Source organism: Pempheris klunzingeri, chromosome 5 (genome assembly GCF_042242105.1).
Source record: "Pempheris klunzingeri isolate RE-2024b chromosome 5, fPemKlu1.hap1, whole genome shotgun sequence".
In the NCBI taxonomy this organism is placed as follows: domain Eukaryota; kingdom Metazoa; phylum Chordata; class Actinopteri; order Acropomatiformes; family Pempheridae; genus Pempheris; species Pempheris klunzingeri.
Window position 1 is genome coordinate 462,501 of NC_092016.1, and position 22,151 is coordinate 484,651.

Genomic DNA, 22,151 nt, shown 5'->3' on the forward strand with positions numbered 1-22,151 from the left:
ATAGCAGAGGAGAGGAAGGATGGAGGAAACACAACTTATCATTCACTCTCTCTCCCCTCCTCTCTCTCTCTCTCAGTCTCTCTTGGTGTCTCTCTCCCCTCCTCTCTCTCTCTCTCAGTCTCTCTTGGTGTCTCTCTCCCCTCCTCTCTCTCCCCTCCTCTCTCTCTCTCTCCTTTCTCTCTCTCTCTCAGTCTCTCTTGGTGTCTCTCTCCCCTCCTCTCTCTCTCTCCCCTCCTCTCTCTCTCTCTCAGTCTCTCTTGGTGTCTCTCGCCCCCCCCTCCCTCTCTCTCTCAGTCTCTCTTGGTGTCTCTCTCCCCTCCTCTCTCTCCCCTCCTCTCTCTCTCTCTCCTTTCTCTCTCTCTCTCAGTCTCTCTTGGTGTCTCTCTCCCCTCCTCTCTCTCTCTCCCCTCCTCTCTCTCTCTCTCAGTCTCTCTTGGTGTCTCTCGCCCCCCCCTCCCTCTCTACATCTCTGTCGCTGTGTAGAGGAAAAGAGAGAAGACGTTTCGGTTCTTGGAGATACTCGAGGAAAACAGGAAAATAGCTGCTGCTGCTGCTGGATGTTAACATGCAGCGCTGTGTGCTTTAAATAAAGCACACACACACACACACACACACACACACACACACACACACACACACACACACACACACACACACTCTGTGCTGCTGCAGCCATGCCAGGAATACCTGCTGAATATCTGCTGCTGCTGCTGCATGGGACGTGATGGACTCTGCTGCTACTGGTGAGTGTTTCATCGCTGTGTGTGTGTGTGTGTGTGTGTGTGTGTGTGTGTGTGTGTGTGTGTTGGGGGGGACTGCGGTAGTCCTTGAGCGCGGTGGCGGCTCAGCCTGCAGTTCTGACAGCTGAGAGGAATCAGAAAAGAGGGATTTTGTCGCAGGTTTTAAATGTTTAAATGTTTAAATGTGTGGGCTTCTGCTGTCCTCAGAGAGACGGGGGGGGGGGCAGGATGGACCGGGGGGGGAGACAGGGGAGAGAGAGGCGGTGTCAGTGTCGCTCCACAGGTTCGTCCCCTGAAGTCAGAGATGTGCAACAAGACCTGGTGAAGCAGGGTTTATCTGGGGGGGTCCTGAGCCGGGTTTAGACCGGCCGGGGGACCACATTAACGAGCCCCTCCAGGAGTACTCGGGGAGCCGGTTCAGAGACGATGTGTTCAGGTCACTGACCGGCTGCAGGAGGATCAGCTCCACCGCCCCCCTCATTTACCACGACCCCGTGCTCCCCCGTGCTCCCCCGTCCTCCCCCGTGCTCCCCCTCCTGTATTTAGCAGCAGGCGTCTTTAAGTGCTCTGATCCGAAATTCAGCTCATTTCCTCACAAATAAAAACAGATCAAAGCTCCGTTTCCTCCCGTCAACCTTCATCTTCATCCTCGTCTTCATCACCTGTCAGAGGGCGTGCGGCCCGTTGTCCTGATGTCACTGACAGACAGCAGCTCCGATGTGCTGATGTCATAACGCCGCGTGTCCCCCGTCAGACTGAACTGTTTGGTCCAAGCTGAAGCTGCTCGCCTCTGCCCCCCCCACCCCGCTTCACCTCTGACCCCCCCCACCCCGCTTCACCTCTGACCCCCCCACCCCGCCTCGCCTCTGACCCCCCCACTACACTTCACCTCTGCCCCCCCCACCCTGCTTCACCTCTGCCCCCCCCACCCCGCTTCGCCTCTGACCCCCCCACTACACTTCACCTCTGCCCCCCCCACCCTGCTTCACCTCTGCCCCCCCCACCCCGCCTCACCTCTGACCCCCCCACTACACATCACCTGCGTCGGCTACAGTTTCTAGAACAAACTGCTTCCTGTTTGTAGTCATGTGACAAACTTCTTGTTGTTCTTCTCCACCTGAACATTAAAGTGAAACTGATCCAATAATAATATTCAATACGACAGGAGACGATCAATAATACTAAACACAGTGGAGGTAAACCTACTGACCTTCTGCTCTTCACTCTGACGAAGCAGCTGAAGCGCCTCGTTTTCTTAGACGGAGGCTTGAGGGAGAATTTCCTGGCAAACAGATGCAGCCAGTAATGATCAGTGATGGAAGCTCGTTTGTCAGGAGATGATGATGAATGTTCAGCTCCACCTCATCCAGAGCTCACTAATGGATTTAGATCTGTCCTCCGCTCTCCCTGCAGTCTGCACCATGGACCCCTCCATCAGCCCTCCATCAGCCCTCCATCAGCCCTCCATCACGTCTCCATCAGCTCTCCATCAGCCCTCCATCACATCTCCATCAGCCCTCCATCAGCCCTCCATCAGCTCTCCATCAGCCCTCCATCAGCCCTCCATCACCCCTCCATCAGCCCTCCATCAGCCCTCCATCAGCCCTCCATCAGCCCTCCATCAGCTCTCCATCACCCCTCCATCAGCCCTCCATCAGCTCTCCATCAGCCCTCCATCACCCCTCCATCAGCTCTCCATCAGCCCTCCATCAGCTCTCCATCAGCCCTCCATCAGCCCTCCATCAGCTCTCCATCACCCCTCCATCACCCCTCCATCACCCCTCCATCAGCTCTCCATCACGTCTCCATCACCCCTCCATCACGTCTCCATCACCCCTCCATCACGTCTCCATCAGCTCTTCATCAGCTCTCCATCACCCCTCCATCACGTCTCCATCAGCTCTCCATCACCCCTCCATCACCCCTCCATCACCCCTCCATAACGTCTCCATCACCCCTCCATCACGCCTCCATCACCCCTCCATCACGTCTCTATCACGCCTCCATCATGTCTCCATCAGCTCTCCATCACGTCTTCATCACGTCTCCATCATGTCTCCATCAGCTCTTCATCAGCTCTCCATCACGTCTCATCACGCCTCCATCACGTCTCCATCACCCCTCCATCACGTCTCCATCACGCCTCCATCACCCCTCCATCACGTCTCTATCACGCCTCCATCATGTCTCCATCAGCTCTTCATCACGTCTCCATCACGCCTCCATCATGTCTCCATCAGCTCTTCATCAGCTCTCCATCACGTCTCATCACGCCTCCATCACATCTCCATCACCCCTCCATCACGTCTCCATCACGCCTCCATCATGTCTCCATCAGCTCTTCATCAGCTCTCCATCACCCCTCCATCACGCCTCCATCACGCCTCAATCACGTCTTCATCACGTCTTCATCACGTCTCCATCAGCTCTCCATCATGTCTTCATCACGTCTCCATCACGTCTCCATCAGCTCTCCATCAGCTCTCCATCATGTCTTCATCACGTCTCCATCACGTCTCCATCAGCTCTCCATCAGCTCTCCATCATGTCTTCATCACGTCTCCATCAGCTCTCCATCAGCTCTCCATCACGTCTTCATCACATCTCCATCAGCTCTCTGTCAGCTCTTGATCACGCCTCCATCAGCTCTCCATCACGTCTTCATCACGTCTCCATCACGTCTTCATCACATCTCCATCAGCTCTTCATCAGCTCTCCGTCAGCTCTTGATCACGCCTCCATCACGTCTCCATCACGCCTCCATCCCATCTCCATCAGCTCTCCATCACGTCTCCATCATGGTGTCTGAGCGAGCACCAGACTACCAGACTGCCTCCTGTACCTCTGCCACATTCACTACGGAACTATCACCTACATCACCCACAATGCACCTGGGCAGCCGGCAGTTCGGTCTCACATTCAGGTGTGTTGTTCTAGTAGCTTCTAACGAATGCCGGAGCCTGCAGCACAGACGAGGCCTGAAGGCTTTACATGACTTTTAACACACCTGGAAACAAGCCGAGGTGTGAAAACACTGCAGTTATGTTCCGTAGTGTCTCCTGGTCGACACCATGTGACCGCAGGTCCAAACGGTGTAACTACAACAATGGTGTCCGTCACGTGAATCCTTTGGGCCCAAAAAGACTTTTTTCCACAGACTCTTATTGTGAAAGAGACGTCTGGAAATCATTTTTTTTCAGAATCACAACCTGTGAAACGACTCGTTTCATTGTCAGTTTGATCCATTCAGTCCAAAAACATTTAGAAAGTCTAGAAGAGCCGAACGATTAATTCATTTTATCCCCATTCAAGTTAGCACAGGGCTAACAGGAAGTTAGCACAGGGAGGGCTAACAGGAAGTTAGCCGGCTCGCCCAGTACTTTTATTCTGCTCCACTCACACAGGTCACATGTTAAACTGAGTGTGTGTGTGTGTGTGTGTACAATGACAGGCTGCTGATTAAGGGTGTGTGAGTGGAGGCTAAGTGTGAGTGCTAACGCCATAATGGGGGGGGGGGGGGGGACTCACCTGGGACTGTTTAGTGGTAAATCAATGATGGGGGTGTTGGGGGGGCAGTTAGAAATGTTGATCTCATCTTGATGTTTTCAGTAAAATCAATAAAAGTAAATGGGGGGGGTTTGCTCTGTCAACTGAAGCTGATGATAATTCTGATCAATGGAGGCTATTGATTATCAATCATGTCACATGGTCACACTGACCCAAAGTGGAACCAGCTGGAACAAGCCAGCATCGCGGCCATTAGAGGTCGCCACGGAAACGCTGCACATTTTAGCCTCCATGTTTGTGAGGTCACAAACAAGAAGTTTGATCAGAGTAATAATAATAATAATAAAGTTTGTAGCTCCATGATCAGCACAGAGTGGGTCTCACGTCACAGTAAAGCAGAATTACCCTTTAAGTGTGGTTTAAACCTGCTGCTGTTTAAAGAAAAATGTCCCTGAAGACAAACGCCGTCCAGACACATGACGCTGCTGGTTGGTTAAAACGCTGTCCGTCCATCCGTCCGTCTTTCTGTGCTCAGTCTTTGAGGCTGAGGCCTCTGGGCAGACATGTAGACCTCAGGACCATCAGAGTGACCAACAGATCAGACGGGTTCAGACCTCCGGTTGGTTCTGGTTCTCTGTGTGTTTGTCATCGGCTGTTTCTCGCTGGAAAGAATCCGCAGTGGACAGAACAGCGTCAGACACAGACCAGTTACAGACCAGTGATGGACCAGTGATGGACCAGTGATGGACCAGTTACTGACCAGTTACTGACCAGTTACAGACCAGTGATGGACCAGTTACTGACCAGTGATGGACCAGTGATGGACCAGTTACTGACCAGTGATGGACCAGTTACTGACCAGTGATGGACCAGTTACTGACCAGTGATGGACCAGTTACTGACCAGTGATGGACCAGTTACTGACCAGTGAGGGAAACTGAACGTGTCACAGACGTTTCAGGAAGCAGACGAACATGGAGGCAGAAACAAAGTCGTCCCAGACAAACAGCACAGATGGAGGATTTGACAGCCAACCTGCTCCACTTCCAGACTGCTTCCAGTCCCACAGCGACACCAAGACCTGATTATTCAGTTTGATCAGTTCATTAAACAAGGATCCACTTATTAATCTACTCTGACTTCATTAGAACCACAGCTGTCCTGTAACACAGTGACGTCAGACATCACAGCTGTCATCCTCTGACCGCAAAACACATCAGTCAGTCAATTACAAACATGTCCGCCATGTTCAGGAAAAACACGTCCTCTGATTGGTCGGTATCAGTCTGTAAAGAAGCGTCCTCTGATTGGTCGGTATCAGTCTATAAAGAAGCGTCCTCTGATTGGTCGGTATCAGTCTGTAAAGAAGCGTCCTCTGATTGGTCGGTATCAGTCTGTATAAAGAAGCGTCCTCTGATTGGTCGGTATCAGTCTGTATAAAGAAGTGTCCTCTGATTGGTCGGTATCAGTCTGTAAAGAAGCGTCCTCTGATTGGTCGGTATCAGTCTGTAAAGAAGCGTCCTCTGATTGGTCGGTATCAGTCTGTAAAGAAGCGTCCTCTGATTGGTCGGTATCAGTCTATAAAGAAGCGTCCTCTGATTGGTCGGTATCAGTCTGTAAAGAAGCGTCCTCTGATTGGTCGGTATCAGTCTGTAAAGAAGCGTCCTCTGATTGGTCGGTATCAGTCTGTAAAGAAGCGTCCTCTGATTGGTCGGTATCAGTCTGTAAAGAAGCGTCCTCTGATTGGTCGGTATCAGTCTGTAAAGAAGCGTCCTCTGATTGGTCGGTATCAGTCTGTAAAGAAGCGTCCTCTGATTGGTCGGTATCAGTCTATAAAGAAGCGTCCTCTGATTGGTCGGTATCAGTCTGTAAAGAAGCGTCCTCTGATTGGTCGGTATCAGTCTGTAAAGAAGCGTCCTCTGATTGGTCGGTATCAGTCTGTAAAGAAGCGTCCTCTGATTGGTCGGTATCAGTCTGTAAAGAAGCGTCCTCTGATTGGTCGGTATCAGTCTGTAAAGAAGCGTCCTCTGATTGGTCGGTATCAGTCTGTAAAGAAGCGTCCTCTGATTGGTCGGTATCAGTCTGTAAAGAAGCGTCCTCTGATTGGTCGGTATCAGTCTGTAAAGAAGCGTCCTCTGATTGGTCGGTATCAGTCTATAAAGAAGCGTCCTCTGATTGGTCGGTATCAGTCTGTATAAAGAAGCGTCCTCTGATTGGTCGGTATCAGTCTGTATAAAGAAGTGTCCTCTGATTGGTCGGTATCAGTCTGTATAAAGAAGCGTCCTCTGATTGGTCGGTATCAGTCTGTATAAAGAAGCGTCCTCTGATTGGTCGGTATCAGTCTGTATAAAGAAGCGTCCTCTGATTGGTCGGTATCAGTCTATAAAGAAGCGTCCTCTGATTGGTCGGTATCAGTCTGTATAAAGAAGCGTCCTCTGATTGGTCGGTATCAGTCTATAAAGAAGCGTCCTCTGATTGGTCGGTATCAGTCTATAAAGAAGCGTCCTCTGATTGGTCGGTATCAGTCTGTATAAAGAAGCGTCCTCTGATTGGTCGGTATCAGTCTGTATAAAGAAGCGTCCTCTGATTGGTCGGTATCAGTCTATAAAGAAGCGTCCTCTGATTGGTCGGTATCAGTCTATAAAGAAGCGTCCTCTGATTGGTCGGTATCAGTCTATAAAGAAGCGTCCTCTGATTGGTCGGTATCAGTCTGTGTAAAGAAGCGTCCTCTGATTGGTCGGTATCAGTCTATAAAGAAGCGTCCTCTGATTGGTCGGTATCAGTCTATAAAGAAGCGTCCTCTGATTGGTCGGTATCAGTCTGTAAAGAAGCGTCCTCTGATTGGTCGGTATCAGTCTATAAAGAAGCGTCCTCTGATTGGTCGGTATCAGTCTGTATAAAGAAGCGTCCTCTGATTGGTCGGTATCAGTCTGTAAAGAAGCGTCCTCTGATTGGTCGGTATCAGTCTGTATAAAGAAGCGACACACACATAGAGTTATTCATCTGATTTACCAGCTGATGTTTTCACACCAAAGTTAATCAATAACTGTGTCAGATCTTATTCTGTTTCTTCTGCGCTGGTAGCAAACTTTCATGATGGACGTGTAGAAGTTTATCAGACAACTTCTATCAAATCTGACCCACAGGTACAGGTGTGGGGAAGCTTGCCTCTAAAATGTCTCCCTCCATCCTGACGCCATGAGATGTTTTTAATTTAGAAATTCAACAAGAAATCAGTGTAGAGCAGCTTTAACTGGGACTATTTTATGTTCCACAAGAAGCTACAAAGCTTCAGTGTTGCAGCATTTAATAACTGAAGTAAACAGGACATCGTTTTCAGAGAGAGATGTTGCTGTTATGTTATTTAAAGGGTACTAAAAGTGTTGGAACTGGTCCAGTAGATCACCTCAGCCAGCAGACACCAATCGGGCTGCAATGGCTGCAACGTGATCCTTTGGGACAACTGCACCTGATCACAGCAGGTCCACTAAAAGAGCTTGTTTGATCCACTGACAGGCTCAGAGTGTTATTCTAAGTGTGTGACAGCATCATGGAAAGGATCCCTACAGAGAGAGACCTGGAAGATCCTTTTGGTTTAACCACAAACAGCACACACACCAGACTACATTCACTAAAACAGGGATTTTAGAGAACAGGACACAGGAGCTGCTGGTCTGCTGCTGCCTCCATCAGTCAGTGTGTTTGTGTTACTGTGTGCTGTGCAAAATATCCGAACTACCCCTTTAAAACACCAAAGACACACGATAACACAAACTAACTAACTGATGGAGGCAGCGGTAAAACAGCAAATACTGTGTAAAATTACCAGTTTTGGTAGAGTCTGGTGGGTTTGAAGTGAATGTTACAGAAGCAATTCCTAAATCCACGTCCGTGTCCTGCTCTCTCTCATCTCTGTTTAACCAGAAATCGCCCTCTTCGAACACACCAGACTCCATTTACAAAAACATTTTACCGCACAGAGCACGGCCTCCATCAGTTGTTAGTTTGTTACTGTGTTGGATCCAAACTAAACCTTTAAAACACTCTGAGCACCAAAAAAAGATTTAAGGTTCGTGGTTTTTGCCTGTCAACAGATCTGTGTAACAATGTGTGTATTAGTGTGTGTGTCTGTGTGTGTGTGTGGATCTAAGCTCTGTGCTAACTTCCTGTTCGCTCTGTGCTAACTTCCTGTTGAACTTGAATGGGGATAAAATGATTTAATCGTGTGCCTCTTCTAGACTTTCTAAATGTTTTCCAACTGAATGGATCAAACTGATGGTGAAACGAGTCGTTTATCCTCTGATTTACAGGTGTCTCTTTCACAATAAGAGTCTGTGTCCTTTTTGGGCCCAATGGTGTCATGTGACAGATGCCATCACCAGGTCAGACTGGCTTTAAAGGCTGGAGACCTTCCCGGGGGGGTTGATCCAGATAAATAAGTCCAGGCATCACGTTCTGGTCCTGAAGCTAAACTCATTAGGATTCCTGTTGATATTAAAACATGACAGAATATAGAAGTGTTGGCTTTGAATCGTAGGATTAAACCCAGTCAGTCACCACTCTGCTCTGTGTGTGTGTGTGTGTGTGTGTGTGTGTGTGGAAATGAGGGAAGTCACTGCAGGCTCTTATTGTTAAGTAATAGGAGGGAAATGAGTGTGTGAGCATGGCAGAATTAAAGAGGAGAAATTAAATTAGTGTGCGGCGATGTCTCCTGAGAGCCAAACAGAAAACATCCACGATTAAACGCTCCATTTAACATTCAAACCTCGCTCACCTCATTAGCATAGAGTTGTTTTTGTTGTTACCTAAATACTGAACATGAATGTGCTGCTTCATCTCTGTGGAGAAGCTTCTTCACCACGCTGGATCAACTGATCCCTGCAGCCTCCTCCTCCTCCTCCTCCTCCTCCTCCTCCTCCTCCTCCTCTCAGGGTTAATGAACACCATGAAAACAACACAGACGACCGATCGCAGACGGAAGAGAACTAAACTAAAACTGAAACTGTCCAACGTGGCCTCATTATACTGAGCGAAGGAGGAGCTCTGAGCCCTGGGTCGCTCCATGGGGGAGGGAGGGGGAGACGGGGAGGAGGGAGAGGGGGAGAAAGGGGGAGGGGGGTTGAAGGCAGTTAACATGAAAACAGAGAATCCAGTTAAACTGTAGTTGTTTTAAAAAAGACAAATAATCGATTCTGATTCGTTAAAGTTCTCAAAACTTTCAGCAAAGTGAAAGTCGTGATTTTAAAATAAACACGTGAATGAGTCAGAAACACACACACACACACACACACACACACACACACACACACACACACACGACGTCCTCATGTCAGAAATACAAACGTATTAATCCGCTGCTGAAAATAGTCCCAAACAACTGCACCTTTTCCTTCGGTTTGTTTGATAAAAACTACAAACCACGACAACTGACAGATTGTTGGTTTGCATGGAATTGATCAGGAATACAAAAATGTTAATATAGAATATCTATACAATTGATTTTCAGGTCATGCCCCCCCCCCCCCCAAATTGGCAAATAAAATCTGCTATAAAACAGTTCCTTTCTTCCTAAAGCACAACTCAGGTTTCTCATAATCATCCAGCCAAAAGAAATCAGCATCAACGGACACCTCCCACAGCTGGGGGGGGTCTGTCTTCATCAGGTTAAATAAAGTACGTCCCTCACGACGGGACAGAAAAACAAAATATGATCCATGTTCTCCTGCAGCTCAGACAGCAGCCTGTCCTCTGAAGGGGGGGGGCTTTAAACCTGCTGCTCTAACCCCCCCACCCCTGCTCCTCCCTGTGCACACAGGCATCTTTGTCTGTTCTTTAAATTATTCTTCCCATGTGGTTTCACACTGTGGCTGTTCTTCTTGAGACAGCAGGTTTGTAAGAAGTAAATAAAGTGTTGGTGGGAACATGTTGGGCCCAAACCGTCCTGGACACGTCCCAGCAGAGCAAAGTGAGCGAGGAACTCTTCCACCTGCGCCCACAGATGCCATAAACAAGCCAACATATGCATGAGGTGTCACAGCTCGTCCCCGTCAGCAGCCGCCCGCCTCAGACTCCACCGACAGCTTCATCTACTGTCGTACACTCGGCGCTGGCTTCTGCACTCAAGGTCGCAAATTAATCAAAACATCAATATGTGCAGGCGACATGGGCGCAGCCCGCCGTAGACCTGTCACCTGCACCAACAACATTGATCCAGCGCCTCATGAATTATGCAGGGAGCAGGCGAGGAGCTGCAGCACAGGACCCGCGGCGAAACCGGTATTTTTGGTGGATCGTGGTGAATGTCCCCCCGTTGTATTGTTGGGTGATGGGGTGAAGTGTGCGCAGGTGCATTGTGGGGTTTGGGGGGGTGAAGCTCTGCTGATTATAACACGGGGGGAAAAGTGTGGATGTGCAATGATTTGCTTCTTGAATCAACAGACTTTGAGCTCCGTCTTTTCTGGGACACTTTTATTTTACTGCTCTGACTTTAAAGGCGATGAAAAATATCAGCACTCTGCCAGAGTCCTCTCGCCCTTCAGCCATATAAAGACACTCACGAGCACCAAAAACCTGTCAAATTATACGCGTAAGGTCAAGTTAATCATAAGTTACAACTTGCGATGATGCGAGGAAAGCAATAAAACCAAATGAGGCTGAAAAGGCTTAATAACTCTCAATATTCCTTCGTGTCAATATGCCTTCATATCTCAACAGCACCGTCTTATATTGGCCTTCTTTCTCTCCTTTCTCTCCAGATGGAAACTGACACTGGTGACAACGACGGAGGATAATAATGATGGAAGGCAGAGTGATTCATCCCCATCCGGAGCCACAGCGTTCCTCAACTGCCCCTCTGCCGCGCGGTGCCGCTCCCTGAAGGATACGCCGACCTTGACATATCGCAGCGTGCATGACAACCTGGCACGGGCCGAGCGGAAAGGTTGCTTCTCTTTGCCAAAAGCTGGAAGACTACAGGGCCAAAACTCTGGGGACCGGGAGTCAGCAGAAATCCACTCTGTCTCGCTGCAGTAACAAATGAGCTTTTATTTGTGAAGTTAACGGCGCTAACAGCTGACTCCATAAGGGCCAATTACTGGCTGAAGGGAATAACGGGGCCAAGATGAAGGAGACAGCAGTTGTGGCTTGTTTGCTGGCTGAGTTGTCTCTGGCTGCCTTTGTTCTGGCCTCTGAGGGGGCCGCTCATTGCCCCGCATTGTGCCGATGTGAGATACGACCCTGGTTCTCACCCAGCTCTATTTACACCGAGGCTGCCACTGTGGACTGTAATGACCTGGGCCTCTCAGCGCTGCCGGACAGCCTCCCCTCAGAAACACAGGTGCTGCTGCTGCAGACAAACAACATCGTTAATGTGGAGAAAACTTTGGATTACTTGGCCAACATCACTGAAATCGACTTGTCTCAGAATAACATTTCCTCGGTGAGCGATGTTCGTCTGGGGTTTCTTCCCCGGCTGCTGTCACTCCACATGGAGGAGAACTGGATTCAGGAGCTGTCTGACAGCTGCTTTGCCTCCCTGCCAAACCTCCAGGAGCTCTACATCAACCACAACCTGATTGTCTCCATCAGGCCCAAGGCCTTCCGGGGTCTGAGCGGGCTGCTGAGGCTCCATCTCAACTCTAATCGACTGACGAGCGTCAACAGCCAGTGGTTCCAGCATCTCCCCAACCTGGAGATACTGATGCTGGGAGAAAACCCCATCATCGAGCTGTCAGACATGAACTTTAAACCCCTGGCTAACCTCAGAAGCCTCGTGCTTGCCAAGATGAATTTGACAGAAATTCCAGATAATGCTCTAGTTGGCCTCGACAATCTGGAGAGCATTTCATTTTTTGACAACTTGCTCAGTCGAGTCCCCCGAGCGGTGCTGACGAGAGTCCAGAACCTGAAGTTTCTGGATTTGAACAAGAACCCCATTGAAAGGATCCAGAGAGGCGACTTCATGGACATGATGCATCTCAAGGAGCTCGGCATTAACAGCATGCCTGAGCTCGTGTCCATCGACAGCTTTGCCCTGAATAACCTACCAGAGCTGACAAAGATCGAGGCCACCAACAACCCCCGGCTATCCTACATCCACCCCCGGGCCTTCCACGGGCTCCCCAGGCTGGAGACTCTGATGCTGAACAGCAACGCTCTGAGCGCGCTCCACCGCAGCACCGTGGAGTCGTTGCCAAACCTGCGAGAGGTCAGTCTGCACAGCAACCCCATCCGCTGCGACTGCGTCATCCGCTGGGTCAACATGAACCGGACCGCCGTTCGGTTTATGGAGCCCGACTCGCTGTTCTGCATGGAGCCGCCAGAGTACCAAGGCCTGCACGTCCGACAGGTGCATTTCAGGGAGATGACGGAGATCTGCCTCCCTCTCATCTCACCGGGGAGCCTCCCACACCAGGTGGAGGTTGTTAGAGGGAGCTCTGTGTCTCTGCACTGCCGGGCGTTCGGAGAACCAGAACCTGAGATCTACTGGGTGATGCCGTCGGGCGACAGGGTCTTACCCGGGAGCGTGTCTGATAAGTACTACATGCACCCCGAGGGAACCTTTGACATTTACGACGCCACAGAGCAGGAAGCTGGAGCCTACACCTGCATTGCCCACAATCTTGTGGGGGCGGACATCAAGTCTGTGACGGTTACAGTGGACAGATACGTTTCCCCGTCTTCAGATCAACCTGTACATGTTTTCATCACATCAGTCCAGTCTCACTCTGTCATGGTTTCCTGGGAGAGCTCGGGGGGGCTGGTATCACAGCTACATTGGTCCATTTTGGCCGACGGCAGCCGCCTCTTGATGCCGTTCAAAGCCAGGCTTCCTGCTGATGTCAAAGAGTACCGCATCAAACAGCTGAGGCCCTCCACTCGCTACCAGGTTTGTGTTGAGGTCGCCGCGGCGCAGCCCGAATACAACAGGGACTGTGTCAACATGACCACGAAGGAGGCCACGGCGCTGAGGCAGAAAGTGGAGAACTGGGACGGCGTGGTCATGGCTACGTGTGCTGTGTTTTTTATCGTGGTGGCTGTGGCCGGCTCTGTCATCTACACGTCTCTGTCCAGCCGAGTGTTTTACAGGAAACTGATAGCAGACCCGGCTGAAACGCTGCTGATCCCGAGCACTCATTCCTCCTCCTCCTCTTCTTCTTTCCTGGAATTTGGCGTGTCTGGGGTCAAGGTGAGGGCGACTGTAATAGACTTACAGGACGACTCCATGTAAGAAATGTCCTTGTCTGTCGAAGCACTTTGGGATTAAGCGAAGATGAAGAGTGACGGATGCTGGACGATGTAATTTATGTGCCCTCCTTTCACGGCTTTCAATGGGACATTTTGCACGGGAGCTGAGCTGGGAGGAAACCTCATACATATTAAAAAACCGGCTACAAGCAGAGACTATTTTGTATTTCAAACTTGTGTCATTATAAGAAGCTATATCAGGCAGATATCTTGACTATAATCTAAACGGCTACTGGTCATTCATGCAGTGCAACCAGAGTAAAGCACAGCGCAGGAACTCTTCTGTCTTAAATACCTTGATGAGGCGGCTTTGATGTCTGCAAAAAGCATTTTCTTTGCTGTGTTACATTAAAAGGTGCCCGGCAAAGAGTTTATACCGGCAGAATCAACCGACCTGTTAGTCTAGTGTACAATAAAACCGACTATAATGTTAACACTTTTATGAACAAATACATTTTTCATTAAACCTGTGTGGTGTCTTATGACTACAAAGTTGGACTCTTTCCACAACAAAAACCAAACCGCTGTCTGTCTGGAGTAAACTTGTTAGTTAGACACTGTTAGCGAAACACTGTCTGAAACAGCACGACGGGCACGTGAGCACGTTTGTGTGTGTGTGTGTGTGTTTAAGGTGTGAGGACATTGGCAAACCCATTGACTTTGAATTGCATTATATTCTCTTTCATTAAAAATCCAATATGGATTCCCAACACAAACCTCGGCCTGGTGATGAATCGTCGTCATGCACAAACTGATGGGAGGCATTTATCAGCGGGACTCAGTCATAGATCAACCGAGTTTCAGCACCTTGGACAGGGCTTTTAGAGCGCGGCCATTTGTCACCGCCAGCCCAGCTAAAATATGACCCATTAGAGGCAGGCAGTGAACAGGTCAGCAGGAACGTGGCGCCCAAGCCATCCTCATCCCCGCGTGACCCCGGAGAGACAACCGCCGCTGCAGGGACAGCTCAGCAACTATTGGGCTCGTTTGTTACGCTGGGCTGTGATGGGGGGGGGCAAAGTAGTTTCAGTCCTAAAGCGGACAGAGGAGGACGGCGCCGGACGCCTCGCAGTGCTGATGTGAGCTCTCCTGTACGAGATAGCAAGGCCGGGTTCATTAGACAGTCTGCTGGAGAGGGGGGTTCTGGGTATTTAGGAGAGCAGCTGCATGAGGAAGGGAGGATTATATAAAGGAGATGACAGGCCGTTTTAGAGGCTTTTCATTTTCCTCTGCTGCCTCACCTGAGCTACCGGGTTCAGCGGAGGTTCACCCCCGCTGAGAGAGCGGCTGATATGTCAATGTGTAATCCTCCCGGCAAAACCAGACGGAAAAATGGAGTATCTCAGTCATTCTTTAACTTTAGAACTAAAAATAAACGCCAACACAGAACCAAAGGAGGAAAAAGGCTCCTCTGAGTGAGTAATTGCTCGCCGCCGAGGGCTGTGGCACATCCAGGGGGAACGTCTCCGACAGCAGCAGCTTTCCTGCCCGCGTCCACGCTGACTGGCAGCTTAAATCAAACCCACACACTGAAACTGAAACCAGGACTCAAACCTGCCTTGTCAGGACTCCAAACAGCACAGGCCCCCCCAAGACTGCAGAGTTCACCAGACCCCCACAGCACTAAAGAGCTGGAGGGAAAAACCAACACAGTGACATTTCAGCTGCACTCACCAGCAACGGGGCTGAACATGTGACCCCCCATGTGGGGGGGGGTTGGTCTGATGGCCCCCCCACAGCTCATCAGCATCGTGACGTTCACTTGAACTGATTTTAAACTGGGTCTAACAGTTAATCCTAACGTACTCATTTCCCTCTGCAGCGTTTGTCAGTTAGTTGATCCAGGACTTTAGATCAGGGGTCACTGCGGGTGTTCATGTTTCTTCAGGAGATCATTATTTCTATTTTCAAAGTAGTTGAGCTGCTTTTCCATTTACAGCCTGGAAACTGCAGAAGTACCCTCTGGGGTGCAGCTGCCCTGGAGATGACTGACCTATAGATGATAATAACACCTTCACATTGGTTTTCACTCTGGAGCCCTGCAAATATTAGTAAAACACACGGTGCTTATTTGAAGAGCTCTGAGAATAAAGCCTGGGGGGGTGGGGGGTGGGGGGCTGGTGGTGCAGCTGAGGTCACAGGCTCACATGCATGAAGCCGTGAGACGGCTCAGGAGCTTTTCTTATCATCACCACATCTCTCGTGGCCGTGACAAATCCAATAAACGGCTAGATTAAAAAGACGTTAATTTTGCAGCACATTTTTGCGCAGGAAGTCGGTAATATCCTCGGCACGCGCCTCCATCCATCACACGGCGACACGCCGCTGCTCAGCAGAAACATAGGCTGCTAATACAGACCGTGGGTGCCATGTTGTGGGTGTTTGTGCTGAATGCCGGCGTCCTTCACCTGCAGCTAATCAGAGGTGGGCGTTGCTCTGCCGCAGACATGATTAACTCGTTGATGACTTTCCACGCGGGAACACGCCTGCTCGTTAATACCGAGCAGGCCGGCGAGGCGCTAGCATCGACTCTGCAACTGAAGGATGATAAATGTAGTCGGCGAGGGAGGATTAACCAGCCGTTTCTGACCATCACACACACCATAATTAGTCAGTGCTGTTACCAGAGCTGGAAAATGACTAATTTAGTGGAGTTCAGTGAGTTGTGAGAGCAGCTCGGAGGTTCTGACTCCTCTGCCTTCCCTCCTCCACAGTGGGGATGTACTGCTGCAGCAAACGGAGGTCACGTCGCTGCTATCTGGGGTTTTATTAGCTGTTGGTGAATTCACATCCGACAGTGAAAACATGGAGGCTATTCTTAGGCTGGTCTCCACTATCTTTAGACTCAGCATATCTAAAGTTGACTGATTTGAGTCTCTCAGAGCTGTTGGTGGGATTTCTTCCTGCTTCTCTCAAAATGAAAGACTTTTTTTTCTATTTCAGTCTTTAATCTTATTCCTCTTCCCCTTTTTTCCTTCCTCTCAATCACGGGCGGAAATCCCGGGGGGGACACAGGGGACGTGACCCCCCCTTCCATAAAGTTGTCCCCCCCCAAAATCATTGGAAACACAAATAAATAATTTTGAATAATATAGTTATGTTCAATAAAAGCACAACACATGCGGTGTTAATTATAAACGTGAAACAATGTGGTTCTTAATTGTTGAAAAATTAAGACCCCCCTTATTCCTCAAAGTGAACTGGTTAGATCAGGGGTTCTGTGGTCATATCAGGTGGATCACTGCCACCTTCCACCTGACACCACTGTTGGTACTGCTGGTTAAACATACAAAAACCTGTATGCAGGTAGGATACAGACTAATATGGAACAATGCTATTTTCGCCCCCGCTCTCAGTCTCATTGTTTCATCCCTTCTTTCCTTATTTAACTCATCCAAAAGCATCAGAACAGCAAGAAATATAAAGCACCTGTAAAAACATGACCCTTAAAAAGCAGACGTGAGTCCAGGAGTGATGCTGAAGGCGCCTCCTAGCTGAGCTCCTAAAAGTGGTGAACAGATTCAAAGTGATCTGGAAGCAGCGCTGTAGCCTCTGGATGTGTTCGGGGGGAAACTGAGGATGGTTTGTTTAATCAAGATGTGGCAGCAACGACACCTTATGTGGTTTTTGTTCAGATATCAAAGGTCAGATTGTGGAGACACTCCGTGGATTTAGCAGCAGGCCGGCTGGCCTCAGACCAGACAGACAACAGCAGGTTCTTATCATCGTAAAACTACAAAAAAAGCCTTTCAGAGATCTTCTAAAATGCCCCTGAGAATCTGATATGATCCTTTTCTTCAGTTACTCATTCACTGCGCTCACCTTCAGGTCCAACACGCACAGGAGGAATCAAGCCAAGCTGGTACCTCAGACAGCATCAGCTGTCCTGATGCCAGTTTGTTTACAGTCTGTGTCACTGTGCAGACTCTGATCAGGTCTTTTCCAGGTCACTGACTGCAGGACTCATTTCTTAATGAGATAATAAATATGTTTCATGTCGATCTGACAGACGTCACAGTGATAAATGTGGTTGAGGTTAGGGTTAACCTCAAACAGTCTTTACTCTTAACTCGGATGCCCTTCAGCTGCCACTAACAGTAGCTGCTCCTCCTGGGGTCCATGCACACAAACACACATAAAACAAGACGTATCACATGTGAAACGTCTTCATAGGAACATATTCAAAGCACGAACGAGTCAAGCATGTGGGCTTGTGATCCATCGCAGTCGTTCAGGTCGGTTAATTATCTTTGGGGTCGTTGTTAACGTGTTTTCCAAACAGCTTCAATGATCACAGCTGGTAACTTATTCCACATTGTAAAGGCCCTGAACGTGACACGGACCTGTTTACCTGAAAGCCCCCAGTAGCCCGACATGAAGTCACATGATGGCTGAGAGAGACGACATCCTAATTCAGAGACATTTTCCATTCAGAGTGTCAAAACTACCACCGAGAGCTTCTGCAGGGAAGGACTCACCTTCTCTCGCTCTGATATGATTGGTGGAGGTGTTTGCCCACTTTGTTGACTGTTTTCCACTATCAGCCGCTGCCTTTAAGGCTGTGCATTAATGAGCTGACTCAATAGGCTCTTTGTAGCAGCAGGATGGATTCAGGCCCTGAGCTACTGGATCAGCTTTCCTCTGCCAGCAGAGCGAGAGGAGTTAAAGCAGCTTTGGCTTCTCCATGACGGAAATTCAAAACTCCTCGGCTGCTGCAGAACCAATCCTCCCCGAGAGGATGGAGTGTGTTTGAGGAATAAAACAAAGGTGGTGCTGGCGTGGCAGCGACAGACTGCTTTGTGATGCGAGTCGATGTTGTACGGGAGGAAGATCAGAAACATATCAAAGGCTGAGGAACAAGCAGGAGACTCTACATCGACACTTCACATGTTAGAAACACGGTGAAATCACAAAAAACAAGCCCAGCCGGCGGGTTTAATGAGCTCCGACTGCACGTTTAGTCCCAGCAGGATCATATCTGTCGTCATTATATACCATTACGTTCCCAGTGTTTACCCGCCACTCGTCCTACGTTTCATTTTCTGCTAATAACCCATGAAAACAGCCTAACGATCGCAGCTGAAGAGTACTAATACCTCTCATTACAACGCTTCCACTTTTAAAATGTCCCATTTCTCTGATACGCGTTAGCGGGTAAAATAAACTCGGCGAGAGAGCAAAACTATTTTTCTCATGAATTATTACCCCATTACAAACACTTGGTATTTAGGCCAGGCCTGCGGCTCGGTGCTCGGGGTAAGTAAGACTAGGAGCAGCGTCACATTCATCTAGCTTTCCTCATGCAGAACCTCCTGGGCTTCAGGTAATTATTCTGGCGCTCACCGGCCCATTAGGCTAAAACAACAGCGCTGACTTTGGGTGATCTTGGAGCTTTTTGAGCTTTTATTATTGTTTCATGATGGAGAGTCGCAGATGGCGAGCGTTCACTTAACCTCTGCTGATAAACTGAGGCAGATAGCAGTCACTTACAAGACAAGGTTATTTCCAGCGGAGAGGCAGGAACCATTCAGGCTGATTAATGACTTCCTCCGACTTATTTTTTTGTTCTCCTTGGCTCGGTGGTGGCTGCTCCTGTTTTAATCTCTCCCAGGAAACACTGACTCAGGACATTCTGCCTCACACTCGTACAGATTCACACCGTCACGGCGGAGGCAGCCAGACACCGACGGTGACACACAGCGGCTGTAACGCGGCAGAATCACCCCACGAGTTACCCCCTTTATTTCTTCCTGTTATTCCTGTTCTCGATGTTTCGGCTAATTCAACCAGTGGTAGTTTGGAGGGCGGCCTGTCTCATCAGTGTGTTCAGTTTATAAAACTGATGAAGTGAGAACCAGTTGAAATCCCTGAAACACTTTTATTTTGTTTAAGAACCATTTCCAAGGTTAAAAAGGAATTGGATCCACCCACTGAGCTTGTTGGGTGTTGGGGGATCCTGAGGTGTTCCCAGACCAGAGGAGCTGTATGATCCCTCCAGCAGGTTCTGCCCCAGGGTCTCCTCCCAGTCGGACATGTCCATGTACCAAGCTAGCTGGCTAGCTAGCTCCACCCTCTTGTCCAGATAGACCAGGAAGAGGGGGGGTTTGGGGGCGGGGCTACCTGCTCACTGACCAATCAGAGGAGGTCTTTGTGCAGTGAACTCATCATCCAACCATTAGTAAACCTCTGGCTCTCAGACCTGGTTCGGCTCTCAGACCTGGTTTGGGTCTGAGCTCCACTGTAACTCCACACTGGACTCTTCTGGACAGCAGCCTTCATACTTCGCTGATCTCTCAGGGAAAACAGCCTCAGGTCTGAAAAACATTCACACAAAGAAATCTCTCGACTCTCCGTCGGCATACGAAGTGACCACCCCGGGGGCACCGACCACATCTCTGAGAGAGCCAACTAAAAACCCCCGACAGCAAGCTGCCGGGGTCAGTCGAGTCTCAGAGGACGTCGGAGACCGAACGTGGAGTGAGTCTGGCTCTGCATCGTGATGTGAGGAGGAACAGTTCACGGCTGCAGCTAACGAGCCGCTCGATCACCGCTGGATTTGTCTCGGCTCTCTAACCTCTCTGTGGCTCCTTTCATCTCTCAGGTTCCTCACGGCCGCCATCAATGGCGGACGGGGGGGGTGCGGTCTCGCTTTGGGAGAGCGGGCCGTGAATTCCCTCATCCTCCACCAAAGGCTGCTCTATGATTACACATTCTGTAATGAATAATTTACCTTTTCCTAATCACCCAGTAAGCTGCTTCATTTAAAGGCTGGCTTCCTCCTGCTGCAGTGATTAGAGCTGGGAGCCAAGGTGAGGGAGGAAGATTAGAGGGAAATTAAGACCGGGCTGTTGTGAGCGACGCCGTCCCGCTGAACGGCGCTGCTCCGTTAGCTCTGCTCATTACCGCTCGGCCAAATGTCATCGGCATGCACAGCAGGCGCCCGCCGAACGGTCGGAGCCATTATCAGGACAAATAACTCCACTTCAAAGCCTCAACCTCCGCTCGTCTTTAGATCCCCAAAATATAAAAGTAAAACAGAAAAAGGCTCCAAACAAAGCCTGAGTGCTCCAAACGGATCAGTGGCTCAGATCTGATGCTTTTGTTCTTTAAATGTGGCTGATATCAAACTCAGTGATCAAGGTTTCAGTTATAAGCTGATGATGATGTGACTCTTCAAACTAAGGGCACACTGCAAAACAACAGACCTGAGTCTGAATCAGGACCAAGTGGCCCGAATCAGGATCCAAACAGATCAGATTCTACGTGACTCTGGTCTCTGGGGAAAGGCCTGACTGAGCCTTTATGATGCTGGTACAGGAGAACAAATGGTCCGGCTGGATTGACTTTCTTTAACCAATCACACTCGTGCTGCATGAATGTTTCATCAGGACGAGAGGTCGGTCAGTAACGCTGTGAACTGGTGAGGTCGTTTCTTGGAGGACCTTCTTCTTCTTCATGTCCCTAAAATGTGTCCAACCTCAGCTAGAAGGTTCCAGAAGTCAGTGAAGCAGAATGAGTGAGAAAAGACTTCAGACATGTTGTTCATCAGAGGAGACTAAAGAAAGACAGAGAACATGTTGATCCAGAACAACAGTGGATCTAAAGATCTGTGAACCTCCAGAGGAGATCTGAACTGTTTCAGGTTCTACTTTCTGAGCGAGGCTCATTTTTATGAGCAGAGAGCGACGGAGAGTTGATAGAACAGAAAGATTTCCCCAGAGCCTCCATTGGTGTTTCTGCTTAGCACGGAAAAGGTGATTTGGCATCTTTTCGCTGTTCGTGGCCTTCGTGCTCCACCGTCCTGTTCTGATCGACCTCTGCTTGTCTGTCTCAGCGGTGACTTCACTCCCACTAGCAGCACAATAGATCTGATTGACTTCTGCCTGCAGTCTGATCACAACCAGAGAGCCACAGTGGTCCTCAGAGCTCCTCCTCTGAGGGTGTATTTAGGTCTCAAGTAGAGCTTTCAGGAGAGCTTTCAGGAGAGCGTTCAGCTGCGGACGCTCCAGTGATGCAGGCCTGCGCAAACATGCGTCTGGACATGAAAGCTTTTTAAAAGCCCTGATCTGCCTTCGCACGCTGACGACATTCAGACTGGGAGGGGAGTGCTTCGGTCTGAATTATTCCTCGGTGGAGGGTTTACACTGGGAAGCTCCGACTGACCAATGACGGAGAACCGGGGTTATAAATGAGTAACTGGCAGGTGGAACCGGCTGCAGCTGGCTGAATGTGAAGCAGCAGAGAAAAGCTCTCAGACGACCAATAAGAGTTTAAAAATACACATGAGTGGGTTGTTTCTGTCATAACACAGACCACTGTGGGACTTTCTGTTTCAAAGGGTTTGGGTCCAGCACAGTAGTAGTGAAATAACACAGACTAACCAATGGAGGCAGGGTAAAGTGACTGTTTGTCAGTGGAGTCTGGTGGGTGTGAAGGGAAGCAGGGTGTGAAGGGTAATGTCCTGCTGTGGATCAGTCCAGGAAGAAGATCTTCCTTTGTGACTGGGGAATACAGCTGCTCTCTTTTTGTTTGTCATTTTACCTTCCATCGATGAAAACTGCTCCACCTGGATGAGCTGCAACAGTAACATGCTGCATCGACTGCTGGACTCTTTATTAGATTGTTTGTTCGCTTACACTTGTTTATTTCAGTGAACTT

The 22,151-nt window shown here is 49.4% G+C and overlaps 2 protein-coding genes across 2 annotated transcripts in view; one reads left to right on the forward strand and one right to left on the reverse strand.

The window, feature by feature from the left end:
• Positions 1–22,151, reverse strand: part of immp2l (inner mitochondrial membrane peptidase subunit 2) — a 97,604-nt gene that overhangs the window by 11,813 nt on the left and 63,640 nt on the right. The window lies entirely within an intron of this gene.
• LOC139201976 (leucine-rich repeat neuronal protein 3-like) lies at positions 11,368–13,476 on the forward strand. Its single transcript, XM_070831431.1, has one exon. It carries the CDS (start codon positions 11,368–11,370, stop codon positions 13,474–13,476), a length of 2,109 nt encoding a protein of 702 aa, XP_070687532.1.

Coding starts and splice junctions, on each gene's coding strand:
- LOC139201976 (XM_070831431.1), top strand. CDS start 11,368: ATGAAGGAGACAGCAGTTGTGGCTTGTTTGCTGGCTGAGTTGTCTCTG.